The following is a 26934-nucleotide window of genomic DNA, read 5'->3' on the forward strand; positions in this document are numbered from 1 at the left end:
CCAGTCTCTGCCACTCTCCGGGAAGTGGGGGGAATGTCTTTGTTTTTTTCTGATCTGTTTTCTGTCAAACTGTATACAGGCGTTAACAGAGAACTGAACTTTTAGTTCTGGGCAGACAAGCAGTACAACGATAGTAGAAGCATTGCTTATTGGGAAGGGAACAAAAGAAAATTCCAGCACCTATAGTGCTGGCAGAATGCTGAATGCATGAGAACCCGGGACACTTCCTGGGCATACTAGACTTGTTTGTGCATCAAAAATTGTTAGAACTTTTTGTGGGTGACGGCAGTATGACTGGTCTACTGCACATGTGTTAGGTGATGGGACCATTACGCTCCCGGTACACCCTACTCCCTATATCGCGCCCAGTGCAGGGTCTGAGACACATGCCATTTCTTCTCGCCCCTCTGTGAACCCCCTTTGCCTTCCTCTCCCCCCAGTGGCTCTAGAGCAGAGTAACACCATGCTCAGGAAGAGACATGGCGAGATGCTGGAGTTTCAGGAGACACAGAGGAGAGAGCGGGAGTTCATCGCTTTCAAGTTCAGTGAAGCCAAGAGCCTGGTGCTGAGGTTATCGTCCGACCGCGACTCCCTACAATGTCAACTGGAGGAGGCGAGAAAACATTTATGTGAGGCGACTGCCACCCGAGAAGACGAGGCCATGGCCGAGGGACCCTCCAAGGTGACTGCCTGCTTCTTCCTGAACCTTCATGCTCCTTACACCCTTGGAAAAGCTGTCATGTAATACATAGCAGGGGCACTTCCCGGGCTGTGGGCTTCCTGTATAGTACTGCTCCGTGCCCGTTCTGTGCCCCCGCCAACACATGGGGTCCTGAGCTGCTCTCTTCCACACTCCTACATCCCAATTTGAGTTGTGTCTATGCACAGTAGTCAGAATAATGCATGTTCTCCATGTTTCATAGGTCAGTGTGATGTCTGGCTTTAGCTTTTTAATGCTCTGTTCACACTGGTGCTGTAGGCCTCCACTTATACTGTGACAAGTCCAAGCAGCGACAGAGCCATCCTATAAGTTATGGAAACCCATAGTGCAAGTGTGGACGGAGCCTATAGGACCCCCATACACATTAATGTAAATTGTTGGTAGGATTGGACCCCTATCTATCGTGTATGGGGCGCTTCTTCCCTCAGTGTCTATGTCAAATTACAGTGCAGCAGTGACAATTACAGTAATTGACCGCTGCAGACAATCATGAAAAAAAAAAATTAAATTCCTATGCGGTGTGGGTGGTCTGTGTGTCCTATGCTGCTTCGCTCACCACTGGGTATAGTAATGAAAGCACCTAAGGGATAAGTGACCCGGAATGCTTAATTACCTGTTGGGGGCGCTGCCGTATCCTCCGTGCTCTGTCGCTCTGTCCTCTGCCTCTCTCCTCGGCTCGGGCCCGGCCTGACTGCTGTGCTGTGTGTCATTAGGCTAACAGCCCTGGCAGTTCTATGTCCTCCTGTGAAACTCTGACCCAAAGTATGTGCGAAGCGCTGAGAGAGCCTGCGCGAAGTCACGCGGGGCCACCCCGAGCTGAGCAGGTGAGACCGCACGCCTGTCAGCACCCAGGTAATAGGAGCTGGCCACCCTGAAATACTTGCATTCCTATCAAAAAAGCTGCAGCCGATCAGTGAGTTGAGCAGAGGTGACGGCTCAAACCGCTCAGCTTTAGTAAATTGGAAGGCCCCTTTAAGTGAATGCAATGCGTGACATGGCCTATAGTCGGGTGGGGTGCTGTTTCTTAGGTTTCAGCCAGTTTTTTCCTAATCCTGTCATCCATGATTCTGTCTTGGGACCAGATGTTGACGCTGTTCAGTGTTCTTTTTTTTTTTTTTTTTGCATGGTGTTGTCTTCTTCTTTTTCCCTTATTGATGGATGTCTTTCTGCTGGATGATATCCTAAAGGAATTGCAGAGGTTAATGGAAGCAAACCTGACCCTGGAAAAGGAGAGGACTCGGATGATGAATTCGGCAGCTACAAATGGGGTCAGACTGCGGGTGAGGGAGACGTACTTGCGCTCGCCATCTTGATCCCTTCTGTGATCTAATGATTTGTGCCTTATTGTTGCAGGAGGAAACTGAAGTCCGTAGCGTGCAAACAGAAGTAGATTTCCTGCAGGGGGGTGGGGAAAGGTAGGGGACCGGCTTTGGGGGGGGGATTTACCCCTTCAGCGTCGCCTCCTCTTGTTCACCACTCTCTATATCTGTTACTTATAGAAAAGCAAGAGCCGAGCAAGATCTCCAGGAGAAGCTGCGGGAGGCCGAGACACTGTGAGCGCCCTTAATGTATATTTGCAAGACAAAAGGAGCTGCTTTCTTGCAGAAACACTGCCACCCCTGTCAAGAGGTCGGTTATGGTATTGCATCCCAGAGTGCAATACTACACATTACCCTTGTGCAAGAAAGCGGCTCCTTTGTTTTCTAATTCTCAGGTAGTCTTATGGTTTTGGCTCAGGGTGATGGGGATTGCCGCTGGGCAAGGGGCTAAGATGCCAGGGGGTCTCTCCCACGTTTCCCCCCTAGTTTATATAACTTGCCACTTCTTGCTTTTCTGCAGGAATACTCAGCTGCAGGAGCAGATGAAAGAGCTGAAAGAGGAGGTGTCGCGTCTGACGCACCACCTGAGCGAGCAAGGGGAGGAAGCGCATCGAAAACTGCAGGTACAAAGACGTGTCCAACTTGTGATCATTGGAGAAATTAGCAGAAATATTGGCACCATGGTGTAGGCAGCACCAGGGCAGTGCCAATCTGTTTGCTCAGCTCTAATCTGTGTGTCTTAAAGAGGCTGTATGGTATTAGAATAAAACTATACAGCACCACTCTTGTCCACTGGCAACTCGGCCTGTGAATGCATTACACGACTCAGTGGTGGCGCTGTTTCTTGGGAAGGTGGAACGCTGTCCTACCTGACATCAAGCCTGTCTCGGTACCATATGGATAGCTGGCATCTCCCCATAGGCAGAGATGGAGGCTTGGTGTACAGACCAGTCACTCACAACCTGTATTCTGTATTGACAGCAGATGCAGGTTGTTACTAAAATTCTCTTTTACCTTCTAGTTACTGACGGAGGAGAAGATGTCAGTAAAAGCCCAGGTAACATCTCTTCTTGGGGAGCTACACGAGAGCCAAAGGAGTCTGGAGGTTTCTACACACCAGAAAAAAAAGGTGGAGGAAAGGTAAGGAACTAATGGAGATGGATGAAGCGGTGGTCCTTAAAGGGGTTGCAGGGGGTACCTGCTAAAAGTCCCCAGCGCCTCTTCTGATTTGTAGGACTGACGTGGCCGCTGGACCAGGGCTCTGCAAATTTATTTTCTCATTTCTAATGGTCAACTACTCCTCTTACTGTCCGATATGCTATGCTACATGGAACTTGCAGGGGAAATGTGCAAACCCCTGGATGGCACTTGATTGCTCCTCAAGGATGTGCCGGTGCCAATCCGATGTTCTCTGGGAAGGCCCCCTTTAGGAAAGGTGTTCTTTTAGTGAGAGATCCCCTTTACAGATCCTGGACGTAGCAGTCTGTGCACACTCGTATTGTAACCTCAGTCTCTGGTTTTGCAGCCTACAAAGCACACAAGAGCAGCAGCGGGAATGGGAGGCTCAGATGAAGCAGCAGGTCCTCCAGCTGGATCAGAACCGACTGCAGATGCAGAACCTGGAAGCAGCACTGAAGATAGAGAGAACGAACGCCAGAGAAGAGATGTAAGTCATCCAGTAATCATGGGGGGGATGCAGGATAAAATATCTGGGATCGAGCAAAAGTTTTAAAAGGAATCTGTCTCACCCCCCCCCGCGACATATGACCTATTAATATGGGCATACAGGTGATAGAAATGTTACACTAGACCTACCTGTATGCCTCATATCAATGGTCTTGCTGTTGAGAAATCTTATATTCTTTCTTTATGCTAATGATTTATTCCAGGCTCTGGGACATTGTGTCTGGAAGAAATCCCTGCCTCCGCTTCTCATTATAATACTACCCACCTCAAATCAGCATCAGTTCTGGTGCAGGAATCTTGCTCCTGCGCCCTGCACGCTTTCCACAATACATACTTCTTCCTCCCTTCTATGGGCACTGCATTTAGGGCTCTTCCGCTCCAATGAGCTCCGGTGTGCGTGCCCATAAGGTGCTCTCCCCTCTTCCTCCCTGCATAGTCATTGCTATGTATACATGGTTCCTAGCGATGACTGTTCAGGGAGGAAGTGGGGAGAGCATATTATCGGCATGCACACCAGAGGTCACAGTGACTCGCCTGCATAGAACATCCCGTAAGCAGGTGTGGGAAAGAATGCTGCACAGTAAGAAGCCTTTATATTAGGGGAGTTAATAGTTTTAGCAATTAACAAAAGGCAAAGTGAATGAATAAAAGAGAAATGGGAATCAGAATTTGCATTGACCGCCATTTGTCTTTATCCGTTCCTTTTGATAAACTCGCACATGGATTTTGCAACAACTCGGTGGTTCCAAATATCCTAGAGAACTTACCACAGATCTTTTGTAGATGCCTCAATACTTATCCATAGTGATGAGTGAGCGTGCTCAGATAAGGTGCTATCGGAGCATGCTTATGTGCTAACCGAGTGTCTTCGGCGTGCTCGAAAACTATGAGTCCACGTGGCTAACGCAAACTAAGAAAAATCCTTTGTTTTTGCACCCTGGGAACTTTAGACTTTGTTTTTTGTAAAATTGCACGGCCATTTGTAATTAAAGAAAACCTGTCAGCAGGATTGTGTGCAGTAACCTACAGTGTCAGGTTGGCGCCATTATACTGATTACAATGATACCTGGTGATGAAATCCGTCTTGTGGTTGTTAGATAATCTTTATTGTCCGTTTTCAGTTAATGAGACTATAGTGCTCTGGGGTGGCCTGTGTGTGTGGGGGAGTCTTCATGTGGTGCTATGCTTACATATTCATCTGTATGGCTTCTGACAGGTCACTGATTCCTCACTGACCTGCCCCCTAGTTTACATACTGAATATTATATGTACTGAAAAAAAATTACATTCAGCAGGCAGGAGGCGGCATTGGTGCTGCAGCATGATTGCATCTATAATATCCATTAAATTGTTTTATTTATTCAAATACTTATTCTGAAAAAAAAAAAAAAAAAACCCTCTTAAAATGCCTGCGCTGTAGCATCTATCGGATCGCTGATAGGTGCTACTGCGCAGGCTATCTTGCTACAGAGAAAAAACATTCTCTACTAAGATAGGGTTGTCCTCCTACAGGCCACCCTAGAGCACGAGAGTCTCTAAAAGTACTGTCACACTTAGCGATGTACCAGTGATCCCGACCAGCGATATGACGCGGTCAGGATCGCTGGTGCATCGCTAAATGGTCGCTAGTGAGCTGCCACACAGGCAGATCTCACCAGCGACATCGCTGGGGACGGGGATCGCTACTTACCTGTCACACCAGGCGATCCTGACGTCCTCCCGCCCGGCTCCACGCTCGCCACTCCAGAGGAAGCTGACGACGAGAAGCAGTCCAGGACGTTCTCGCGCGATCAGCGATAACCAGCGGGGGAGCAGGTCGTAGGTATCACACACAGCGATATCGCTATAACGTCATAAGTTATAGCGATATTGCTTGCGATATCGCTTAGTGTGACAGGCCCGTAACTCAAGACTGCAAATAAAGATTAAACAACAACCACAAGGCAGATTTCATCACCAGGTATCATTGTAGTCAGTATAACAGCGCCGACCTGCCACTGTAGGTTACTGTGCACAATCCTGCTGACAGGTTCACGTTTAGCAGCACACGGACTGAGTGTCTGGCAGCTGCACTTTTGGACATGGCAGGAACAATCATAAGAACTCTTGGACCCAATATTTGGCTTATCGCTAACATGTTTACATGGAGTTCACTTGTCCCCAGTTAGCATTGATCCAGCGTAAAAGGGCCTTAAAATGAGCGCCGATCGACTCGCTGCATTCATAATTGGGCTCTTTATGCGCTGAAACCTGCTTGTGTAAATCTTCATTGATCTCTATCCCCAGTTTTGGATGTGAACCCATTTTTGAAGATATTTGGCACACATCAGATGTTATCAGCAAGACATAAATCATCCGTGTACCTGCTTTAGTATTTACTAGCTTTAGGGCTCTAAAAGGGTTGTATGAAATTAGAAACCACTGTTGCTGCCTTCTAGGAACAGCGCCACATTAGTCTACACATTGTGCCCGGTATTGTGGCATTTGTATGCATTACGCACGTATGATTTATAGGTCTCGACTGCGCCTCATAGCCACAGATGGGGAGCGGGAGCGCAATAAACAATCAGTCAAAAAAAAAAAATGGGACACCTTGGAAACTGAACAAAAAAATGCAGGTTTCCATCAACTATAATTATATTCTTAAGTCGTATATGCAGTTATATAAATTATGGATCTTGTTTCAATTTTGTTTTTTAAATACCACTGAATTAAAGGGAAAGACCGGAATTAGAAAAACATGGCCACTGTCACACAAACCAATACTGTTGTTGGATGTGGAAGGGCAGATCAGCCCCATTCACTTTAATGGAACTGGGTTGCCTTACCAGAAGAAAGCTGCCATGTTTTATAGATTCCGGACCACCCCTTTAACGAGACCCTTTCTACATGTGACCGTCCTGTTGTTCCAGGGGATTGCGTTCCTTTTCTTCCGAGTGTGAAGGCTCCTGGCTGTCCTGCTGCTCTGCCTGCGTTACCCTCTTCTGCTGAGGAGTTTTTACAAGTTTTGCAATTTCTTCCTATTTTTTGAGCCACGTTGCTAAAGTTGTCGTTCTTTTAAATGCACAAGGGGAAAAAAATCACCATATTCTGTACCATGGTGAAGGGTCCAATCACACATTCATCACTCTGGTTGCACACAGTAAGAAAAACATGGCTGCTCCCACTCTCCACGAGAAAGTGCCACTGTTCCATTTACTTTAATGAAATCTAGCTGCATTACCAGACCCAGCCTGTAGCCAGATGTGGCACTGTTTGTGCAAAAAAAAAAAGCAGCTAATATTTCACCCCCTTAATAAAAAACATACACAATGGTGCTGAACACTGTATCACAAATGACTTATCACTTTATAGATTGTGTGCATTCTTAATTTTGTTATTTAGGGTCTTTGTTTTTTTGGGGGTTGGCTCATTACAGTACCCTAAGTGCTGCAATATGATCCCATTCACCTGCGAAGTAGCAGTGGCCCATCGCAATCTACGCTGCTGAAACATGAGCCGTGACCGCAGTGACCATCTCACCCTGTGCATATATTGGTTAGTGAAGTTTTTGCCAAAGTGCTACTACAGGAACAGACTAAAATTAAAAAAAAAAGCAGCCATGTTCACAAGCACTGTGTAATACCATACTTCTCCTGTGGAGGAGCTGCATGGAAAGTGAACATCTTGCCAAACTGAATGTTATGTAGGGGAACATAAAACATCACAATTTCTCATCTCTAGGAGGAAGTTGGCCCAGCTCCAGTCCGCGTATCACAAAGTATTTCAAGAATATGACGCCCACATCAAGAAGAGCATCCATCATGAGAAAATGATAAAGGTGAGTACAAGCCGACCCATCGTGGTGTAGACTCCTTTGCTTGTAACGTTTGGACTTATGTAACGTCTGTTGCGTTTTAGACCTTGCAAGGACAACTTCAAGAATTGATGCAGCAGCTGCAGGAGGCGGAAGAGGCGCTCGTGGCCAAGCAGGAACTTATTGATAAGCTGAAGGTCGAGACGGACGAGAAAAAAAGTCTGAAGGAGACAATATCTGTGCTGAAGGCCCAGGTCAGCCATCGCAGAGGGGCGACACTTAGCTGTGGTCTAAGCACTGGATACCAACTTTATTTTTTCTTATTTATCCCCCAACCCAGGCAGAAATATTTCGGTTGGACTTTCACACGGAACGTGAAGCCCGAGCGAGGCTTCATGCAGAGAAGCAGGAGCTGCAGGAACAGATGGATGAACTACTGCGAGAAAGGTGGAGGAATGAATCTGAGGGGGCCAGGTCCGTCTGGGACCCAGTTATAATTTGCCCTGGTATGGTGATTTCAGTCTGGTAACGCTGTCTGTTCTTTATAGGACTAGGATCGAAGAGATGAGGAACAGACATTCTGATTTACGGCAAAGCATGGGTGGTGAGTACTAGCCTGTACTTCCACTTTTCATCCCTTTTTCCCTGGACAAAGTTTCGTTCTTCCCTCCCCATCTTAATAGAATCATAAAACTTATTGTTCCATCAATATATTTGTGTGAGGGCTTGGGTTTTTTTTCTCTCTGTGAAACTAGTGGTAGGTTTATTTTATTACCACATATGGTTTGGAGGGGAAAAATGAAGCTTTTGGTTAATCACGTAAATTCTGTTTCGCGGATCCTTCATTGGGGGACACAGGAAATCATGGGTGAATGCTGCTGCCACTATGCAAAAAAAAAAAGTAGCGCCTCCTCTGCAGTGTACACCCCACCCACCAGTACTAGGTTAGGCTAGTTTCACACTAGTGTATGGAGGAGCTGCGGAGGGATGTGGACTTCCTCAGTGAAGCTCCACCAGCATGCGTACCCTATCTTTAGCATTAGGTACGCAGGCCGTGCTGATGTATGCGGTCGCCGCACCGTCAAAACAACGCAACACGTTGCGTTCAGCGCAGGTCACCGCACCGTCAAAACGACGCATGCGGAGGCATCCACATACATCGACACGACCTGCGTACCTAATACTAAAGATAGGATATGCAGGCCAACGGAGGAGGTGCGGCCGTGGGCGGAGCTTCACGGAAGTCTGCATCCCTCCGCAGCTCCTTTAAGGCTAGTTTCACACTAGCGTATAATCAGTTAGTGACAAAACAAAAACCAACTGAACCCAATACAACAGTAAACATGGGCGGGTGCTGTGTTTCCCAATGAAGACTTCGAGAAAAAGATTTTCTAGTGAGTAACCAAAATTTTAATTTCTCTCTCGCTTCATTGGGTGGACACAGGAAACCAAGGGATGTCCAAAAGCAGTCCCAAGGGTGGGAAAAGGAATACTACCCTTAAGTCAGAGCTCAGGCCACTGCGGCTTTCAAGACCTTTCTACCGAGGATCGCATCCGATGAAGCACGGATGTGTACCCTGTAGAATTTGGTAAATTTATGAATGGAAGACCATGTAGTAACTTTGCAGAGCTGTGAGGCTGATGCCTGGTGATGTACAGCCCAGAAGCCTCCACTGAGCGGGTGGAGTGTGCTGTGATACTCAGTGGGCGCGCTCTGCTTCTTAGTCGGTTGGCTTCCAGAATGGCAAAACGGACTTAGCGAGCAATGGTAGACCTGAAAGCAGGGAGACCCTTCCGTGGACCTTCTGGGATGATGAACAGAGAACCTGTGTGCCTGAAAGGCTGTCCTGGATATGTAAAAACAGAGTGCTCTTACCAAGTCCAGTTTGTTCAACAACCACTCTCAGGGTTGAGAGGGAGACAAACAAAAAAGAAGGGCGATGTCCTATTAAGATGAAAAGTGGAAACTACCTTGGGACGAAAGGATGGAACCCAGACGTAGGACCATCTTGTCCTGGTGAAAAATATAAGAACAACAGGAGGGTGCTGTAAGCTCAGATACTCACCTAATAGAAGTAATAGCAACCAGGAAGGCAACCTTCCAAGAAAGGAATGTGAAAGAGACCTCACGCAGTGGTTCAAAAGGAGTATCCTGTAATACGTTGAGCACTAAATTAAGATCCCAGGGGTCTACTGGAGGCCAGTAGGGAGTAATGGAGTGAGCAACTCCTTGAATGAATGTTTTGAGCTGTCGGCGAACTGCAAGATTCCTTTGAAAGATGTAAAGGGCAGATACGTGTCTTTTAAGAGAACTAAGGGAGTCTGGACTCCAGCTCCGACTGTAAAATGCACAAAATGGATGGGAGATGAAAACTCATTGGAATGATCAGATTAGTTTCGCACCAGTGAAAGAAATATTTCCTTATACGGAGGTAGATGCGATAGGATGAAGGCTTCCTTGCTTTAATCATGGTCTGGACTACCTAATGAGAGAAACGAGCCAACTTTAGAACTGTGGCTGCAACAGCCATGCCGTTAAATTGAGAAACTTAGAATTCTGGTGGTAGCGGGACCCCTGCCACAAAAGGTCTGGAAGATCTGGGAGTTTCCACGGAATGTCTCCAAGAAGATTGATTACTTCTGTGTACCAGGGTCTTTGGGGCCAGTCGATAGCAACGCATATGACACATACTCCTTCCGCTTTTATCTTTTTGACTACCCTGGGGACTAGCTTTAGGGGTGGAAACATATGGGAGGGAGAACAGTGCCCAGAAAACTGCTAGCACATCTCGTCACTAACGGGTCACGAGATCTGGATATAAACTGAGGAACCTTGTGGTTGAGTCTGGACACCATCAGGTCAACGTCCGGAGTCCCCCATCTGAGGCAGGTCCTGTGAAGAACTGACAGGTTCAGTGACAATTCGCCGGCAACAAGACATTGTCAGCTGACAGTCTGGAGGCCAATTGTCCACTCCTGGGATGTGTAGCGCAGAGATTGCTGGAACATTCTGCTCAGGACAGGAGCCAAGCGACCTCAGACATCACTGTCTGGCTTTGAGTTCCCCCTTGGTGATTGACATATGCCACCGCCGTGGCATCATCGGACTGGCCTTGAATCGGACAACCGTAGAGAAGTTCCTGCCAAGGAAGCAGAGCAAGAACGTTGATTGGAAAAGATGATTCCTGAGCGGACTATCGGCCCTGACCTGTTAAGTCCTGAACTATTGCTCCCAAGCCACGTAGGCCAACATCAGTTGTCACGATCTTCCAATGAATAGGTAGGAAATATCTCGTAAGATGGACCAACAGAGTCCCTTCCCAGGGACTTCTTTATTCACGAGGGAATTGAGAAAAGCCGATACAGCAAACAGATCGACCTGTCCCATCTTACTAGAAGGAAGAGTTGAAGAGGGGATGTGTGAAATTGAGCAAACGGGACTGCTTCCATTGAAGCAACCATCTTACCTAGTATACTGGTGCAGAAGCGGCGGGAACAAGGTGAGCGGCGTCAGAGAATGAATCCCGTGCCTGTGTTAAACTTTTTCTTGGGTAGGAAAATTTTTGCTTGGGCGGTGTCGTAAAGCATTCCCAGAAAAACAATACGTTGGACCAGGATCAGAGACAACGTCAGTGTTGAAAATCCAACCCAGACAAGAAAGGGTGTCCACAGTAATCTGTAGACTCTCTTGGCATGCCCTGCGGGATGCAGCCTTGATGAATGTCGTCTAGGTGACCAGAACGGCCAAAGCTGTCACCATTATTTTCGTAAAAACCCTGGAAGCGGTGGCTAGGCCAAGCCAAATGGGAGCACTGAACTGGAAATGGCATTCCTGTTTTGCGAAAAGGAATCTCTGGTTCGGAGGGAACGTGCAGGTAGACATCTTGAATGTCCACCGAGCAGAGGAATTCCTCTGGCTCCATGGAGGCTAATACCGATCGAAGGGACTGCATTCTGAAGTGACGCAGTCGCACCTAGCCATTTAATAACGTGAGATCCAGGATGGGACGAACGGAGCCACCTTTCTTTGGAACCATGAACAAGATTGAATATAAAGCTGAAAAGCGCTCGTGTGGGGACAATGAAGCCGGCTTTGGAGAGTTCAGACAGCCTTGAAAAACCCGGGGATGAGTGAAGCATTCTTTGGCGAGATTTGTAAAATCCAAAGTGAGGGAGTGTAGAAAACTACATATTGTAACCATAGGAGACATCTCGGACCCAGGTGTCATCTTTCTACAGAGCCATTCGTCCCAAAATTGAAGGAGACTGCCGCCCACCCAGAGTCCTCCTAGGTGGGAGCAACCCGTCATTCTGAGAATCTGTTGGAGCCTGTTCAGTGTAGCCAGTTTTTTTTTTCTTTAAAAAAAGGAGCCCCCTGCACTGCCATGAAAATAACTGTCCTGAAGATCTTGAATCCTTCACAGACCGGTGATGTAAGATGGACATCAAAGGACATCAAGAGATCTCTGGGCAGCTGACATCTTCGGATGACTGTCAAGTAACTGTTCTGTCTTACTACCCTGCACGACTGGCCCTGGAGGGCAAGGACCAATATGCCTGTCCTCAGGGAGGATGTCCCAAACACTCTTGCTGTGTTGGGGGGATAGGGTCCTACCTGGTAGGCATGAGATGGTACAGTAGTCACACTATCACACTGTGGTCCCGATCTCTAGGGGGGAGAGCAGAATGACAACCACTCTGTCGCCCAGAATCACAAGCTGAATCTGAAAAATAAAAATCTTTAATAAAAACAACAAAACGTAAAGGTAGAAACAGGTCCAAGAGCAGACCCGTGTCCACCTCCTACTGACAGTAAGCTAAAACGGATTAAAGGCCCTTTTACATTTAGCGATGCACCAGCGATCCAACCAGCGATCCGACCCGGTCAGGATCGCTGGTGCATCGCTAAATGATCGCTAGTGAGCTTTCATACAGAAAGATCTCACAGCGATGCAGCAGCGACGCAGCGCACGATACTTACCATTCACACACAGCGATCCTGCGTCCTCCCGCCCGCGTCCAGCGTCGCTCGTCGTCACAGCAGGAAGTGCCCGACGAGAAATGGAGCCGGACATTCTCACGCGATCAGCGAAGGACAGCGGGGGAGCCGGTCGCTGGTAAGTATCACACATAGCGATATCGCTAGCAATATCGCTATAACGTCACAAAACCAGTGACGTTTTAGCGATATTGCTAGCGATATCGCTTAGTGTAAAACCCCCTTAACTTAGTGCCAGTCGGTGGGGTGTACATTGCGGAGGAGGAGCTAGTTTTTTTCTGCAGAGTGTCAGCCTCCTTGTGGCAGTAGCATACACCCATGGTTTTTTGTGTGCCCCCAATGAAGCGATAACCTTAAATATGGAATTTTGGTTTTTATTTCTACTTTTACTGGGTGGTAAAAAAATGACCTGTTAGCCCGATTCTCTATTGATTACTGTGATTCCAACGTTGTGTATTTTTTAAAGGGAATCTGTCCCCTATTTTTTTAGCCCTATCAGCTGCCGGCACCACCATCAGAGGCTTATCTACAGCATTCTGCACTGCGGTCCGGCGCCTCCCATCTTCTAGTGATACCATCCTCCTTCTTACTTCTGCCGTGGCTCCGGCACAGGCGTACTTAATCTGCCCTGTTGAGGGCAGAGTAAAGTACTGCAGTGTGTAGGAGCTCTGACCTTTCTCGGCGCCTGCACACTGCAGTACTTTATCTGCCCGGTTGAGGGCAGAGTAAAGTACGCCTGTGCAGGGGCCGCAGCAGAAGTAAGAAGGAGAATGGTATCACTAGAAGATGGGAGGCGCCTGACCGCGACACACATCAGCACCAGACCACGCCTCCGGTAAGTATTATCTAACTCATTTTTCTTATCTTTCTGATTACATCGGGGGCTTATCTACAGCATTATAGAATGCTGTAGATAATCCCCTGCTGGCAGTGGCAGCAGCTGATAGGACTAAAAAATAGGTGACAGATTCCCTTTAAAGGGGATCTAGATGCAGGCACTACCCTCCTAAGCCATCTATATCGACATACAGGTCGTAGGAAGCTGAACAAAATGATACCTTGATATCTGCGATCCAATGTCTTTCAAGGAAATCCACTTTGCTTTATGTAAATGAGCTATGTCTAGGCCATAGATCTTAACAGCTCATTTACATATTAAGAAAAATATAGATTTCTCTGGAATAAGACATTGGATCACAGATTTTATTCAGCTTCCTATGACCTAAATGTCCATATAGACTGATTTAGGGGGATAGCTTCTACAGATTGCCCTATAAGCGGTGAATAATAGAAATTGTTCATGCTGCTTCTTTCTGAGACCTGTAACTTCATTTTCCAACAGTAGACTGATGTAAGGGCTCTTTTTTCTGGGTCCTGAGCTATTGTTTTATTGAAGCCCATACTATGTTTGAATTGCATTTTTTGCTTAATTGTATAGGTTAAATATTTTGATTGGACTTTTGCAGACATGGTGAAACCCTATTTAATTTTTTTCTAGTTCTGTAAGGGAACTTACTCAAGTGATACATTTTTTGTATTGCAGTATATTTAGTACACAGCAGGGTTTCATTTTTGCCCGTTTTCCATTTTATGGCATTAGTTGGGTCATTAGACACTGATGTCAGGCCGGTACATACACCCATAGTAATGTGGATAGGGAAGGGTCTCTGTCGAGGTGGGTAGACAAGTGAATTCCTTGCTCTTACGTGATTCTTACTGTTACCTCTATTTCCTTTCTAGGTCTGTACCCATCACCAGCTTCCATCCCACCTTTGGAGCGACAAGAGTTCTGCTGCCCGAAGTGTCAGTACAAAGCGCCAGACATTGATACTCTGCAGATACACGTGATGGATTGTATACAGTAGCCGCCCAATGCTATGGACTGTTCCTATAGATTGTGAATGGACACTTACCTGACTGCACACTGATGCAATTTTACCATTGGAAGTTGAAGGATGATGCAAATGTTTGAGAAGGCACAATCCTCCATTTTATGAATGTAAAAGACAAATTAAAACTTTTTTTTGCTTAAAGCAGATCAGTCGCCAGATATCACAATGCTACGTACAGTTGATTGATTTTAGACCTAATGAGGCTGGGTGTACTTTTAAAACCTATTAGAATGGTAGTATAATGCTTTCTCAAAGTTTTCCAAGCTAATATTAAAATGCTTATCATAACCCCCTCTCCAACATCAGTCATGTTTGGGAGTTGAGCCCGCTCCATACACAGGGTGCCAGGTGTGCCGCACAGTCGGCACTGGCCTCTTAGGTGCTTTACCTGTAAATGCCACTGTGAATCTGACAGTGGTGGAAATTCAAGTCTCTATAAGGGACTGAAAGGAAGAGTTTAAAAAAATATATATATTTTTATACAATATGTAAAATTAACATTTCAAATTTAATTTTTGAAATTTAAAGTGGAAAAAAATATTACCCCAATCAATCCATATGGTAAACATCATAAAGGGGGAAAAAAAAAAGCGTAAAAATGAAGGGCGATTTAAGTGATAAAGGTCATATATACATCAAACTGGAAAAATTAAACAGGCTCCATTGAAGGAAAAAAAAAAAAAAAAAAAAAAGTCAAGGGGGTTGGGGAGGAGAAACAGAACACTGGCATTAGTGAGCTGCAGAGTGCTACTTTAAAAACTGAACCCAAAAAAAAAAAAGCTTTTGCCCAACCTTTAACACCGCCTTGGATTTTTTTTTCTCTCCGGTATATCATCTGGTAAAACGAATGTTGTTCAAGGTTTCAACTCGGGCCCACAACTTTGCAATGGCGAGAAATAAAGTTATGGGAGAAGGAAGTTAGCAAAAAACCAAGTGTGTCCTTAAAGGGTTAGTCTATAGTGATATCTGGTGACAGATCTGCTCTAGAATGACTACCAGAGTCTGCGGATTGTTGTGCAATGGTCGGTTCTCCGTGGCTCATCCCGCCAGCCCAAAATGGGGAACATACTTACTGTCTCTTCCAGACACCTCATTCTGTTACTCTGTAAATTAAATGTGTTGTAAAAGCGCCAAAAATGCCTTTGTTTTGTTGTACATTCAGTTTATTGAAAAATCATCTTAAAGAGCCCAATCCCAGACTGCCTGACCTTCCAACCCTCCTCTGAGCTCACATCAACCACCGCCAGCCCGACAGTAGCGGGTTTTACAGGATGTGGCGTCATTAACAGAGGCAGGTGTGGAAGGCAACGGGAGCCCGATCTCCTCCATAACTCTCAGACCCAGCTGCTCAGGCCTGGACCGGGAGCGGAGATGACGACTATGGAAGGGCTTTATTCAGTGTCCATGATGAAAATTAAATCACATTCCAATATATTCCATTTCCTTAGATTTACTCCATTATCCAGACATAATTAGGTTTCAGTCCAATCAATAACCCCAGTGATACTTTCCGGTTTAGCATGGTCCTTCTAGACTGGATGTGGTGCTATTGTCACTGGTCCCAGCACCACGTGGGGTCACTTCAATAATGCGAGGTTTCTCAATAATGCGGGCAGACCGATTTCCTTTCTCCACAATACCAATGATCCACGCCTGGTGTCCCTCGCCGTACTTGGGCGACTTTATCTCGGCACAGAAGCGTGCCGCTTGCTCTCTCGGAAGGCAGATGAGTAGACCACCTTTACAAGAAAATATTCAGGTTAGAAAGCAGTGGCACAACCAGTCACCAGCCATAACAATCAAGTAGTAATTAAGAGTTGAGCGAGTTTTTCAATAATCAGTCTTCGATCGCCAGAGAAGGTTGTTTTTGCAATATTAGCCGAATGGAATTGGAGTCAATGGGAGTAGAAATTAGCAAATATGTTTGGAAACGATAGTCAAACAAATTCGGCACAAATAGGGTACCAATGTGACAAATTAGGATTCAGTGATAGTTTCCAAAGATATTCGCTCATCTTTAGTAGTAATACTAGTGCTGCCCACTAGTTACTCCACAGCCCAACAGTCCGTACTCACCCGAAGTCTCCGGGGACGTTCCTTGAAGTAACCTGAATCGGGTACCGCAGGCCTTCGTGATAGCCGCCATCTTGGCAATGATGGGCAAATTGTGGATGACAAAGTTTACTTCGGAGAGTTGCTGCTGCGCCAGGTTTTGAGCATGGCCCAAGATCCCAAAACCAGTAATATCGGTAGCAGCGTGGGCATTAAACAAGTGCATCAAAGCTGCAGCTAGGGAAAAAAAAAAAAAAAAGTAGAACTTAAAGGAGTAGTCTGATCTGGCACATGGCTTAAATTCTGACATGTGCACCCATCAATATTAAATTGGTGGGGGACCAACTCTTAGCACCCCTTTGTGAAGGGAAAGGCCCTGAGATGTAGTACCAGGAACAACCACTACTAAAGTGTGGACCCAGAAACCCCCTTTAAATGCTAGTGGCCCCAATTAAAAAAAAAAAAAAACACACAGGCCAACACCATTCCAGCCATGTTGGCGCTATTTTCCAGTGTTCACGTGACATTGTCAGGTGAGCGTTGCAGCCAGTCGCTGAATACAGGATGCAGTCTTCATGGTTCCATCAGACGGAAGCGTAAAGGCTGCAAACCATCACTCTGCTAATAAGCAGCAGCGCTCAGGTGACAATGTAACATGACCACCAAGAGAGAGTGCCGGTATCTATGGCACGGGCGGTGGGTGTTTGGGTATTTTGCAGTGTTTTTTGTTTTTTCTTTTTCTTTTTTTTTTTTGGGGGGGGGTTGTCACTTAAAGGGTTAAAGCCAAAACCACCATTACATAACAGTGAATCTGGTATGTGGGAGCTCGAGTAGGAGAGATCGCTCCCGACACAATGACCATCAGCTATAGGTTACCTGTACGATTCAGAGTCGCCATATTAAACATGGCCTCTTGGTATCCCAGCTCAACTTCTTCTCTGCTCACCACCAGACGGATCTTGTTCCAGCGTTCAGCCTGATGGACGAGACTTAGGATAACGATTACTGGGGTCAAATCACAAAAGAATCCAGATGACAATGACCCAGAACGATCACTTACGTTGTCCAACCACTGATGTGCGTTTACAGCTACCTGCGTCCCCAGGGGCTTCGTCAGCACGAGGACATCACCTGGAACAGCGTTGTGCGGCCTTGGGAAGAAATTACAGATTTTATATATAAAAAGTTGTCCGATGTAAGGGAGCGGTCCAGCCATAATTACCTATATTAAAATATTTATTTTTTCCCCCATGTATGGACAATCCCAAGATCAGACCCCAGCACCAACTAGAGTCCAATCCAGAAGGAACATTACATGATGAATTCGTTGGTTTGACAGACAACGGTTGCCACTCCTCCAATGATGATCCACGGATTAACCACGGTCTGGCCCCCGGTGACTGAGGTGCCCCCCTCCTCAGCTGCATCTTTAAAACCTTTAATCATCAGCGGAGTCACCTTTTCCCGTTCCTGGAACACATAACAAGGAGTCTATTGTGTCCGACTAAGAAAGACCCATCACAGAAAAGGAGCCCTACACAAAGCCCCGAGCTCCAGTCACACCCTGAAGCCTGGATCAGTCACATCAGCCATCAAGATGTAGCTGGTTTAAATCCCATGCAAGATTAGAGAAACACAACTGCTTCCAAAAAGTCACGTGACCAAAATATTTGTGTGACTTGCTGTCGTGCAACTAACTTACAAAAAAAAAAAAATAAGGAAAAACATGTTATATCCAAGGCACTGTTACAGCAAGCGAGCCACCTAAGCGTGAGGCCTGCGGCAAGCGAGCCGCATGCCACCTGACCGTAAGTTTGCCAGGGGACTTTAAAATGTCATCATGGTGGACATTCAGTCTGCTATATCGAGTCAAAGAAAGCAAAAATTAAAAGGAGTCACAAGGGTCAAGGAATCATTTGCCAGCCTCACCTCCTCCGTCATCTTCTGGCTGACACTGAGCAGCATCAGCATGTTGTCACACTCAGTAATCCCCATGGCATAGAGATCACTCAGCACGTTAGCACAAGCAATTCGACCCTAGGGACAAAAAAAAAAAAAAAAAAAAAAAAAAGTTTGTATCAACCCACATGACACTAAGAAGAGGGGCAACATGACCCCCTTGTGTCAGCTCGTTATAATGATGGATGTCACAGCAGCAGTGAATTATTGGTGGTCCGGGGAGAACAAATATACCTGGTAATCAAAGCTTCAGGTAATTCTCATTTGAGGTAGAGCACACTGCTGTCAAACTGCATACAGGTATAACAGATGTGGGCATTTACTTGGGAGAAGGCAGGCTATTAGTCAGTGGATGCATTGTGAGAGTAAGGAAGTTCCTGCACCTATAGTGCTAGAAGAATACAGATGAAGAAAAATTGCCAAATTAAAAAAATAATAAAAAAAAAAAAAAATAATAAACAGCATGAGATTCGGGACAGTTCCTGGACATATTAGATTTGTATGTTCACTAGTGTTGAGCGATACCATCAGATATCGTGAAATATCGGATCGGACAGATACCCAAAAAGTATCGGATATCGCCGATTCCGATACCGGAAACCAATGCAAGTCAATGGGACAGAAATATAGGAATTAAAAAACCCTTTCTTTCCTTGTAGGTTAATTCTACATGACGAAAAACAACTAAGAATAATGTAGAATGTATTGGGGGAGGTGGAGGAGACATTAAAGCCATAGAGGTTTAGTCCAATAAAATGGAATAGCAGGATTTTTTTTTTTTTTTTTTTTTTTTTTAAGACGTTCGGAGATATTGACTATGTTAAGCTTTTTTAGATTTTGTCAGATATGTAGGTTTCACTACTTCCATGCTCTGAACTGCAGCACATCCACCATCAGTGCTGTACCTCAGCAGCAGCATCTTTTTCATCAACTTCTTCACCTTCTTACTGTTTTTTTTTTTTTTTTTTTACATTCTTCATATTCTTCTTATTCAACTATTATTATTCTTCATATTCTACTTCATCTTCTTCATATTCTTATTTGTGTCAGGCATTCCTGTAGTTGTTATCTATAAGTTTGAAGATTACACCTTCCGTTCAGCCTGTCACAAAAGATTTACAACAGGATTTGTCCGCGTTCAGTTTGCTCTGCAGCAGCAGGCATTTTCCAGGGGCACCACGAGGAGGAACGGACTCACCCCCATACACTGCTTAGTCTTCTACTGCTTATAATTTAGATAATATCTTTTGCTCTGATTTTTAGCCTTCTACTCCTTGGCGGTTGTCTTTATGTTCTTTGTCCTCTTGGTCATCTTCTTCAGGGTCATCTTTTTGGTCTTCTTCGGGGTGGTCTTCCGGGTCATCTTCAGGGTCATCGTTTTCGTGGTCGTCGTTTTCTTCGGGGTGGTCTTCAGGGTCGTGGTCAGATCCAGAGTGATAACCAAAAACCATTTCCAAAAGCTTGAACTTGGAAATGTAGCAGAAGGCTGAGGAACTGCCGAGAACCAGCTGACGGTACTGGAACCCGGATGGGTAGCAGAAGCTGCAAAAGCCATTGAACTAGCGAGAACCAGGTGACGGTGCAGGAACCCGGTTACTAAGCAGGGGGTACCTTTGCTAGAAAGCACTACCAAGGACCAGCAGACGTTGCTGGAACTCGGATACCGAGAAGGAGGCACCTAAGCCAAAGGCACTGCCGAGAACCAGCTGACGGTACTGGAACCCGGATGGGTAGCAGACGCTGCAAGAGCCAATGGAACTAGTGAGGACCAGCTGACAGTGCTGGAACCTGGAGGGGCAGCAGAAGGAACAAGAGCCAATGGCACTACCGAGGACCAGCTGACGGTGCTGGAACCCAGTTACTAAGCAGGAGGTACCTGTGCTAGAAAGCACTACCAAGGACCAGCAGACGTTGCTGGAACTCGGATACCGAGAAGGAGGCACCTCAGCCAAAAGCACTGCCGAGAACCAGCTGACGTTCTGGAACCCGGATGGCTAGCAGAAGGTACCCATGAAATACAAAGTTGCAAGGCCGCGAGCCGGCCGCAGTTACCAAAACCCACAGTCCTAGTCGTGGGAATGTGGACAGAGCAGGAGACATTGCCGGACACACATCAGGGGGATCAGCTGACGTTACTGAACCCAGTAACACAGGAGCTAGTGTTTTTCTCTGTGCAGACGGCACTTCTGAGCAGCAACTGGCAGTGTTGGAGACCGAGTGGAGCAAGTTTGAAATCAGTAGTAGTGTGAATGTGGAGGCAGCATTAGACGTTGCCGGACACACAGCAGGGGAGCAGCTGGCGTTACTGAACCCCACTAACACAGGAGCTAGTGTTTTCTCTGTGCAGACGGCACTTCTGAGCAGCAACTGGCAGTGCTGGAGCCCAGGGTCAATCATGGAGTAGGCTGAGGCCTACTTGGAGCAAGTTTTATATCTGATGTAGTTTGAATGTGGAGGGAGCAGGAGATATTGCCGGACACACAGCAGGGGAGCAGCTGGCGTTACTGAACCCCACTAACACAGGAGTTAGTGTCTTTCTCTGTGCTGACGGCAACTGGCAGTGTTGGAGCCCAGGGATTACAGTTCAGGTGGTAGAAACATGAACACAACAGGAGACCTGGATACTGTTGCCAACCAATTATTTATTCTGGAAGAGGACTGGCAAATTCCGGCGAGATCCAGGCCTTAATCATTTTCAGAAAAGTAAGCCGGTCAACGTTATCGGAGGATAGTCGCATGCGACGGTCTGTTAGTACACCACCTGCGGCACTAAAGACGCGTTCCGATAATACACTAGCAGCAGGGCAAGCCAGCACCTCTAATGCATACTGGCTAAGCTCTGGCCATGTATCCAGCTTAGAGACCCAAAACTTGAAGGGGGAAGAGCCGTCTGGGAGTACACTGACAGGGCAAGACATGTAGTCTGTAACCATCTGACGGAAACGTTGCCTCCTGCTGATTGGAGCCGTCTGTGATGGTGTAGACATTTGTGGCTGGCACACAGAACTTTGCCACATTTGGTCCATACTGGTCTTGCCTTGTGCTGAGGTGCTGCCTCTGCTCCCTCTTTGTGCAGAGCTGCTTTGTAAAGCACTAGCAGCACTGCTCTCGGGTGGAATGGAGAACATGATGGACTGCACCAGTGTGTCTTGGTACTCCCGCATTTTACACTCCCGGTTCAACAGTGTTATGAGGCTTTGTAAGTTGTCCTGGTAGCGAGGATCTAGGAGGGTGTACACCCAATAATCAGCCGTGTTGAGAATGTGGGCGATGCGGCGCTCGTTTCTCAGGCACTGCAGCATGAAATCAATCATGTGCTGCAGACTCCCAACTGCCCAAGAAGCGCTGTCCCCTGCTTGAGGCGTCATCTCAGCCTGCTCTGCATCACTCCACCCTCGCTGTACATACTAACTACTAGAGCACTGTGTACCTCCCTCTCCTCTGGAGAGATGTCTTCCTCCTCCATTGACTCCTCACTAAGTGTCCCCTGCCTAGGCCTTTGTGAGGAACCACGTTGCGCTGTCCAGAAGCAGATGGCATTTGTGACTCCTCATTCTCCTCCCTTAGGCCGGTTTCACATTTGCGCTTTATAGTGCAGCGACGGCCTGCGCACGGCTGCCGCTAAGCCCTGCCCCCTGTCGGCTTCCTGCCCGCCCCTTCCGGTCATCACCGCCTACTAGCGCACATGGACGCTTGCGATCTGCGCATCCTATCTTTAGCATAGGGTGCGCAGATCGAGCACTGGCCGTGCGCTAGCAGGATTTTGGCGTTCGGCGCACACGGGCGCACCTTCAAAAGTGCGCAGCGCACGGCAAAAATCTTGCTAGCGCACAGCCAGCTGCAATGCGCGATCTTGCCATGCTGGAACGCCGCAAGTGAGCGCACTCTATGCGGACCTTGTGCAGCAGTGCATCAAGATCCGGATAGTCCCTCAGAAAGCTCTGCACGACCAAGTTGAGCACATGTGCCAGACATGGGATGTGAGTGAGGTTGTCTAGGCCCAGAGCTGCCACCAGATTTCGGCCATTGTCACACACTACCAAGCCTGGCTGGAGATTCGCTGGCACAAACCAACACGTCGCTCTCCTGCTTGATGGCATTCCAGAGCTCCTGCGCTGTGTGGCTTCGATTCCCCAAAGAAATTAATTTCAGTACAGCCTGTTGACGTTTGGCCACGGCTGTGCTCATATCGGTCGTAACAGGCTCCTGCAGCGCTGATTCTGAGGAACTGGAGTAGGAGGAGGAGTCAATGTGTACAGACTGGATTCCTGCAATCCCTGGAGTTGGCAGAACACGTACAGCGCCACTCTCAAGATCTGTACCCGGCTCCACAACATTGACCCAATGGGCAGTGAGGGAAAGGTATTGTCCCTGTCCATGGTTACTGGTCCACGCATCGGTGCTCCTTGCTACTGACGGTGTTTAGTAGCGCATGTTTAATTTTTCCCTCCACATGCTTTTGCAGGGCAGGGACGGCTTGCCTGCTGAAATAAAAGCGGCTGGGCACGTTGTATTGTGGGACTGCCAATGCCATGAAGTTACGGAAGGTGTCAGTCTCCACCAGCCTGAATGAGAGCATTTCAAGGGCCAGTAGTTTGGCAATGCCAGCATTCAGCGCCTGTGCTCGGGGATGGTTTGCCGAGTATGGCCGCCTTTTCTCCCATGCCTGTGCTACCGATGGCTGTAGAGTGGCCTGGGAGTGTGAGGATGACAGGGAACGTGGTGCTGTGGGTCGAATGTCACTGGGTCTCTGGACAACAGTGCCAGAGGTTCTTCCATGGCGATCCTGTGAAGAAGCCGAACCAGCTGTGTGTGAGCTGGAGGAAGAGGCCCCAACACGAGCTGAAGAGGTGGTAGGTGGTGCTGTAGGTTGGCCTACGTCTTCAGTGTGTCTTTGTAACTCCACCATGCACTGCACGTCCTGGGAGCGCTCCTAACGGGTGCCGAAGTGGAGGCTACAGGCAACCAAGTCTGCCCCCTCCCTCCTGTTTTGGCCGTTCGGGGAATCTCTTCCTCAGAGCTGCTCCCACCACCTTCCTGTACTTCACGCCATGATGGGTCAAGGACCTCATCATCTACACTCCCCTCTTCAAACACCTGCTTCTCCTGGGTAGTCTCGCCAGCACAGTACGCACCATAAAGTGGCACCTGAGTCCCATCATCTGATGCGTACTGAGGTGTGCTGACCATAGGCACTGGTCCACCCGCCTCTCCAGATTCTGAGGGACAAAGCAGTTGCGCATCACTGCATACTCCCTCTTCTTCACATTCTAGAATGCTGCTTGGCTGGCCCCCTGTTTCCAAGCCAAGAGATTCAGAGAACAGAAGTAGAGACTGTGATGGATCCTGTCCAGGGCTCTCTGACTGCCTGGGCAATTTGGCAGGTGGAGAAGAGACAGATGGTTGCTCTTCGGTGCCCTGGCCCTGAGAGGATGTGGATGTCATTGAAGTCAATGCGTTAGCTGCCATCCATCCGGCAACAGCTTCAATTTGTTTGTCCCGCAGCAGTGGGGTACAGCGAGGTCCTACAAAGCTGCGCATAAAGGACTGTTACCTGTTAAAACTGGGGGATGCTGAGTCACTAGTGCCTGCAGCAGGCACAGAATCCCCACGTCCTCTCCCTGCTGCAACTCCACGCCCACGTGCCTTACTCCCTGCCTTCTTCATCTTGGTAGACTGATAAAGATAGGCAGAAAAGTACAAAGGGGGGCTTAGTGTGCTTATTCCTGAACAGCTGCTAACAGGTATAAGAAACACTAATTTTATAAAGTGTGTGGACTACACTTTAATATGAGCTAAAGTGGCCTACACAACTGTCAAGTGGAGTGTTTGGTGAACTTTATTTACGTTTTTTGTTTTTTTTTTTAAAACAAAAAGGATGTGACCAAAGATGTGAAAGCGATAGTATACAAACTTTTTGGAGCTATTACAATGCAGGAAGGTAACCTACAATGCAATAGATGAGGCTCCAAAAAATAGGCTAATACTAATCTGGCTGCGGCTGCAGGGCACAAGCCAGCAAAAAGGCTCCTCTATCTACTCCTATACAGTTTTCGCAACCAACCAATGTAGATGGATACGGATGGAAGCACACTAATAGGAGCAAAAAATCAGGAAAAATGAGCTGCAATAAAACAAAAGGACTATGTATGAGGCAGTGACGCACGCTGAGCGGACTACAACCAGAGGTGGCTGCAGAACACACTACAACGTGAGCTGCACTCACAGACAGCCGTGAACAGTGCAGAGAACTGAGCACTAGCACTGAAAGGCTGCAGAAAGGCTCCGCTGTCTACTCCTATAGTGTTTGCAACCAATGTATATGGATACGGATGGATGCACACTAATAGAATTAATGAAAAATGAGCAGCAATAAAACAAAAATATGTATGAGGCAGTGACGCACGCTGAGTGGCCTACAACCAGACGAGGCTGCAGGACACACTACTCAGCGTGAGCTGCACTCACACAGACCTTGCAGACAGCTGTGAACACTGCTGCAAGGCAAAAGAAAGCTACAGTGATTGATAATGTAGCCTGGGTTAAAGCACAATATTATTTAACAAAACGCTATACTGTCCCTCAGAGTCTTGAACAGCAGCCTGTCCCTAACTGAATTCACAGCAGAGTGAAGCCGAAATGGCGGCGGTGGCTTTTATAGTGCATCATGACATCATTTCAGCACCCAATCACAGCCATGCCATTACTTAACATGCCTAACAAGATGTGCCCACACTTCTGAGGATTCCTCATTGGTTGAATCAAACGAAACTGGCTCATAGCATTATGGGAACTTCCGATTCCGGTATTCGATATGCAGAAAGTATCGGAACTCAGTATCGGAAGGCTGATACCTGATATTTGCGGTATCGGAATGCTCAACACTAATGTTCACCAAATCCAGCTTTAAACTTTTTCTGTGGGACGAGGGCTGGAAGACCGTGCATTTATGTAGGTTTTGCGCTAACAGTTTTAAAGACCATGCTCACCATCTAAGAGGAGATGGGAGTGGTAAATGTAAGATGTGTAATCACAGCAGCGGACTGCCGCCTCCTGTAATGGCCTTATGGGCACATTCCTTCCCGCTCAGACCAGGCAGGATCATGGTGACTCAGCAGATCCCAACCCTCCAGGGGCAGCACAGAAATCCCTAGAAGTCAGGATGACAATGCAGCAACACTACTTGTTAACTCTTTCCTCACCTGCATGTAAGGGTCCTCTACCGATGGATAAAAGAAGTCAGTGGTCTGAACGAGAGAAAGCCCCCTCTGCCTTAAAGGGATTACACAGGAGTCCATGCCAATACCTAGGAAAGCACAAAAGTATTTTATCAACATATAAGAAAAAAAAAAAAAAACACATTTTAATTTCCTGGGATAATCCCTATGGGATTTATTGCCGTGTGGATTAGCTGCGCCTTTCACCCTCTACAGTAGTCAACTGACATGCTGCAGACTCCAGAGCCGCAGCGCTGGACAACGTGCCAAAATATTCTGCCCCGTGTGGCGGAATCACTTCTACAATACTGGTACGAGCGTGGGGTTTCTCCACAGTGGAAACATGCTTTTACAGTATTTGCCAATAAGTTGCGTAAACCTATTTGTAGCCAGTTCCTTAAAATGATGCAAAACCCAACCAGCCACAAATATTGTGCAATCATCTGATTACTAAAGGCCAATAAGCAGATACAAGAATGCTCGTTCCAAAAATCGTGCGCCCCTTCCAACTAGCTAAATATTTGTTCATCTCCCAATCGCTTATTTGGGTTGTCGGCAGCACATCGCCCCACTGTAAACAGATGTGCTGCCGATAATATGCATGTGGGCAGATGACGGCCCTGGGACTTTACATTTCCCTGATGGAAACCTCCAGAACACGACAAAACCCAAACCCTGAAAAGGAGGCCAAGGACCCTTCAATGTTCGGGGGAGACTAAGATAAAGGATGATCTCAGGGCACAGAAGTCTCTGGGTCGTGCCAAAGGGCTGTGTGCTTCCTGTAGAAATCAGAGACCACGGATTGTAACGATCTGCTCAGAGCCACGTGAGACCTGTAGAGCTGGAGTGGCCCTGTAAGGAAGCCCGTAAGTGTGCCCGTGTGTCAGCCTGCTCACCCAGCCGTGGGACTCCTCCTTCCTGCACCGCACAGGGGCCCCCCGGGTCCAGGCGACCGCCCTCACCGGGTTCCCCATCCTCCAGTCCCGCCAAGAGCCTGAGCAGCGTCTCCTGCGGGACTTTACAGCCTCAGCCCTTCAAATCGGAGAAAGAGGTGAGGCGGAAAGCAGCCCCCAAACCGAGAGACTCGGGGTCAAACGGCCGGTACCCCGGAAAGTAAGGCACCATGGAAGCAGGGAGAGATCCGGCCGCCATGACAGCTGCCTGCAGAATGCGATTTCCGGGGCTCAGACGCCACAAGTCATATGTCTGCTTAGAGCGCATGCGCGCAGCTCCACCATAGACGACAGTCAGCACGGATAGAACGTCTGTTGCCATAGAGATTCGGCTTTCTCC

The 26934-nt window shown here is 47.3% G+C and overlaps 1 protein-coding gene and 1 pseudogene across 7 annotated transcripts in view; one reads left to right on the forward strand and one right to left on the reverse strand.

Moving 5' to 3' along the window:
• IKBKG (inhibitor of nuclear factor kappa B kinase regulatory subunit gamma) overlaps window positions 1–15550 on the forward strand; it is a 21240-nt gene extending 5690 nt beyond the window's left edge. For 3 of the 7 annotated variants that reach the window (XM_073590927.1, XM_073590933.1, XM_073590928.1), the window contains 13 exons: window positions 441–682; window positions 1435–1545; window positions 1909–2001; window positions 2075–2136; window positions 2221–2274; window positions 2561–2663; window positions 3062–3180; window positions 3566–3706; window positions 7450–7546; window positions 7627–7776; window positions 7863–7996; window positions 8071–8126; window positions 14262–15550. In XM_073590927.1, the coding sequence (XP_073447028.1) occupies window positions 441–682; window positions 1435–1545; window positions 1909–2001; window positions 2075–2136; window positions 2221–2274; window positions 2561–2663; window positions 3062–3180; window positions 3566–3706; window positions 7450–7546; window positions 7627–7776; window positions 7863–7996; window positions 8071–8126; window positions 14262–14386 (1487 nt within the window). In that variant the 3' untranslated portion in view covers window positions 14387–15550. The remainder of the gene's footprint in view (window positions 1–440; window positions 683–1434; window positions 1546–1908; window positions 2002–2074; window positions 2137–2220; window positions 2275–2560; window positions 2664–3061; window positions 3181–3565; window positions 3707–7449; window positions 7547–7626; window positions 7777–7862; window positions 7997–8070; window positions 8127–14261) is intronic. The other 4 variants (XM_073590930.1, XM_073590929.1, XM_073590931.1 and 1 more) reach the window with 4 other exon arrangements.
• Window positions 15551–15554: 4 nt separating this feature from the next.
• On the reverse strand, window positions 15555–26931 carry LOC141101681 (selenide, water dikinase 1-like; annotated as a pseudogene).
• Between the last annotated feature and the right edge of the window lie 3 nt (window positions 26932–26934).

This window comes from Dendrobates tinctorius, unplaced genomic scaffold (genome assembly GCF_039654945.1).
Source record: "Dendrobates tinctorius isolate UK_male_01 unplaced genomic scaffold, ASM3965494v1 ptg000120l, whole genome shotgun sequence".
NCBI lineage: Eukaryota > Metazoa > Chordata > Amphibia > Anura > Dendrobatidae > Dendrobates > Dendrobates tinctorius.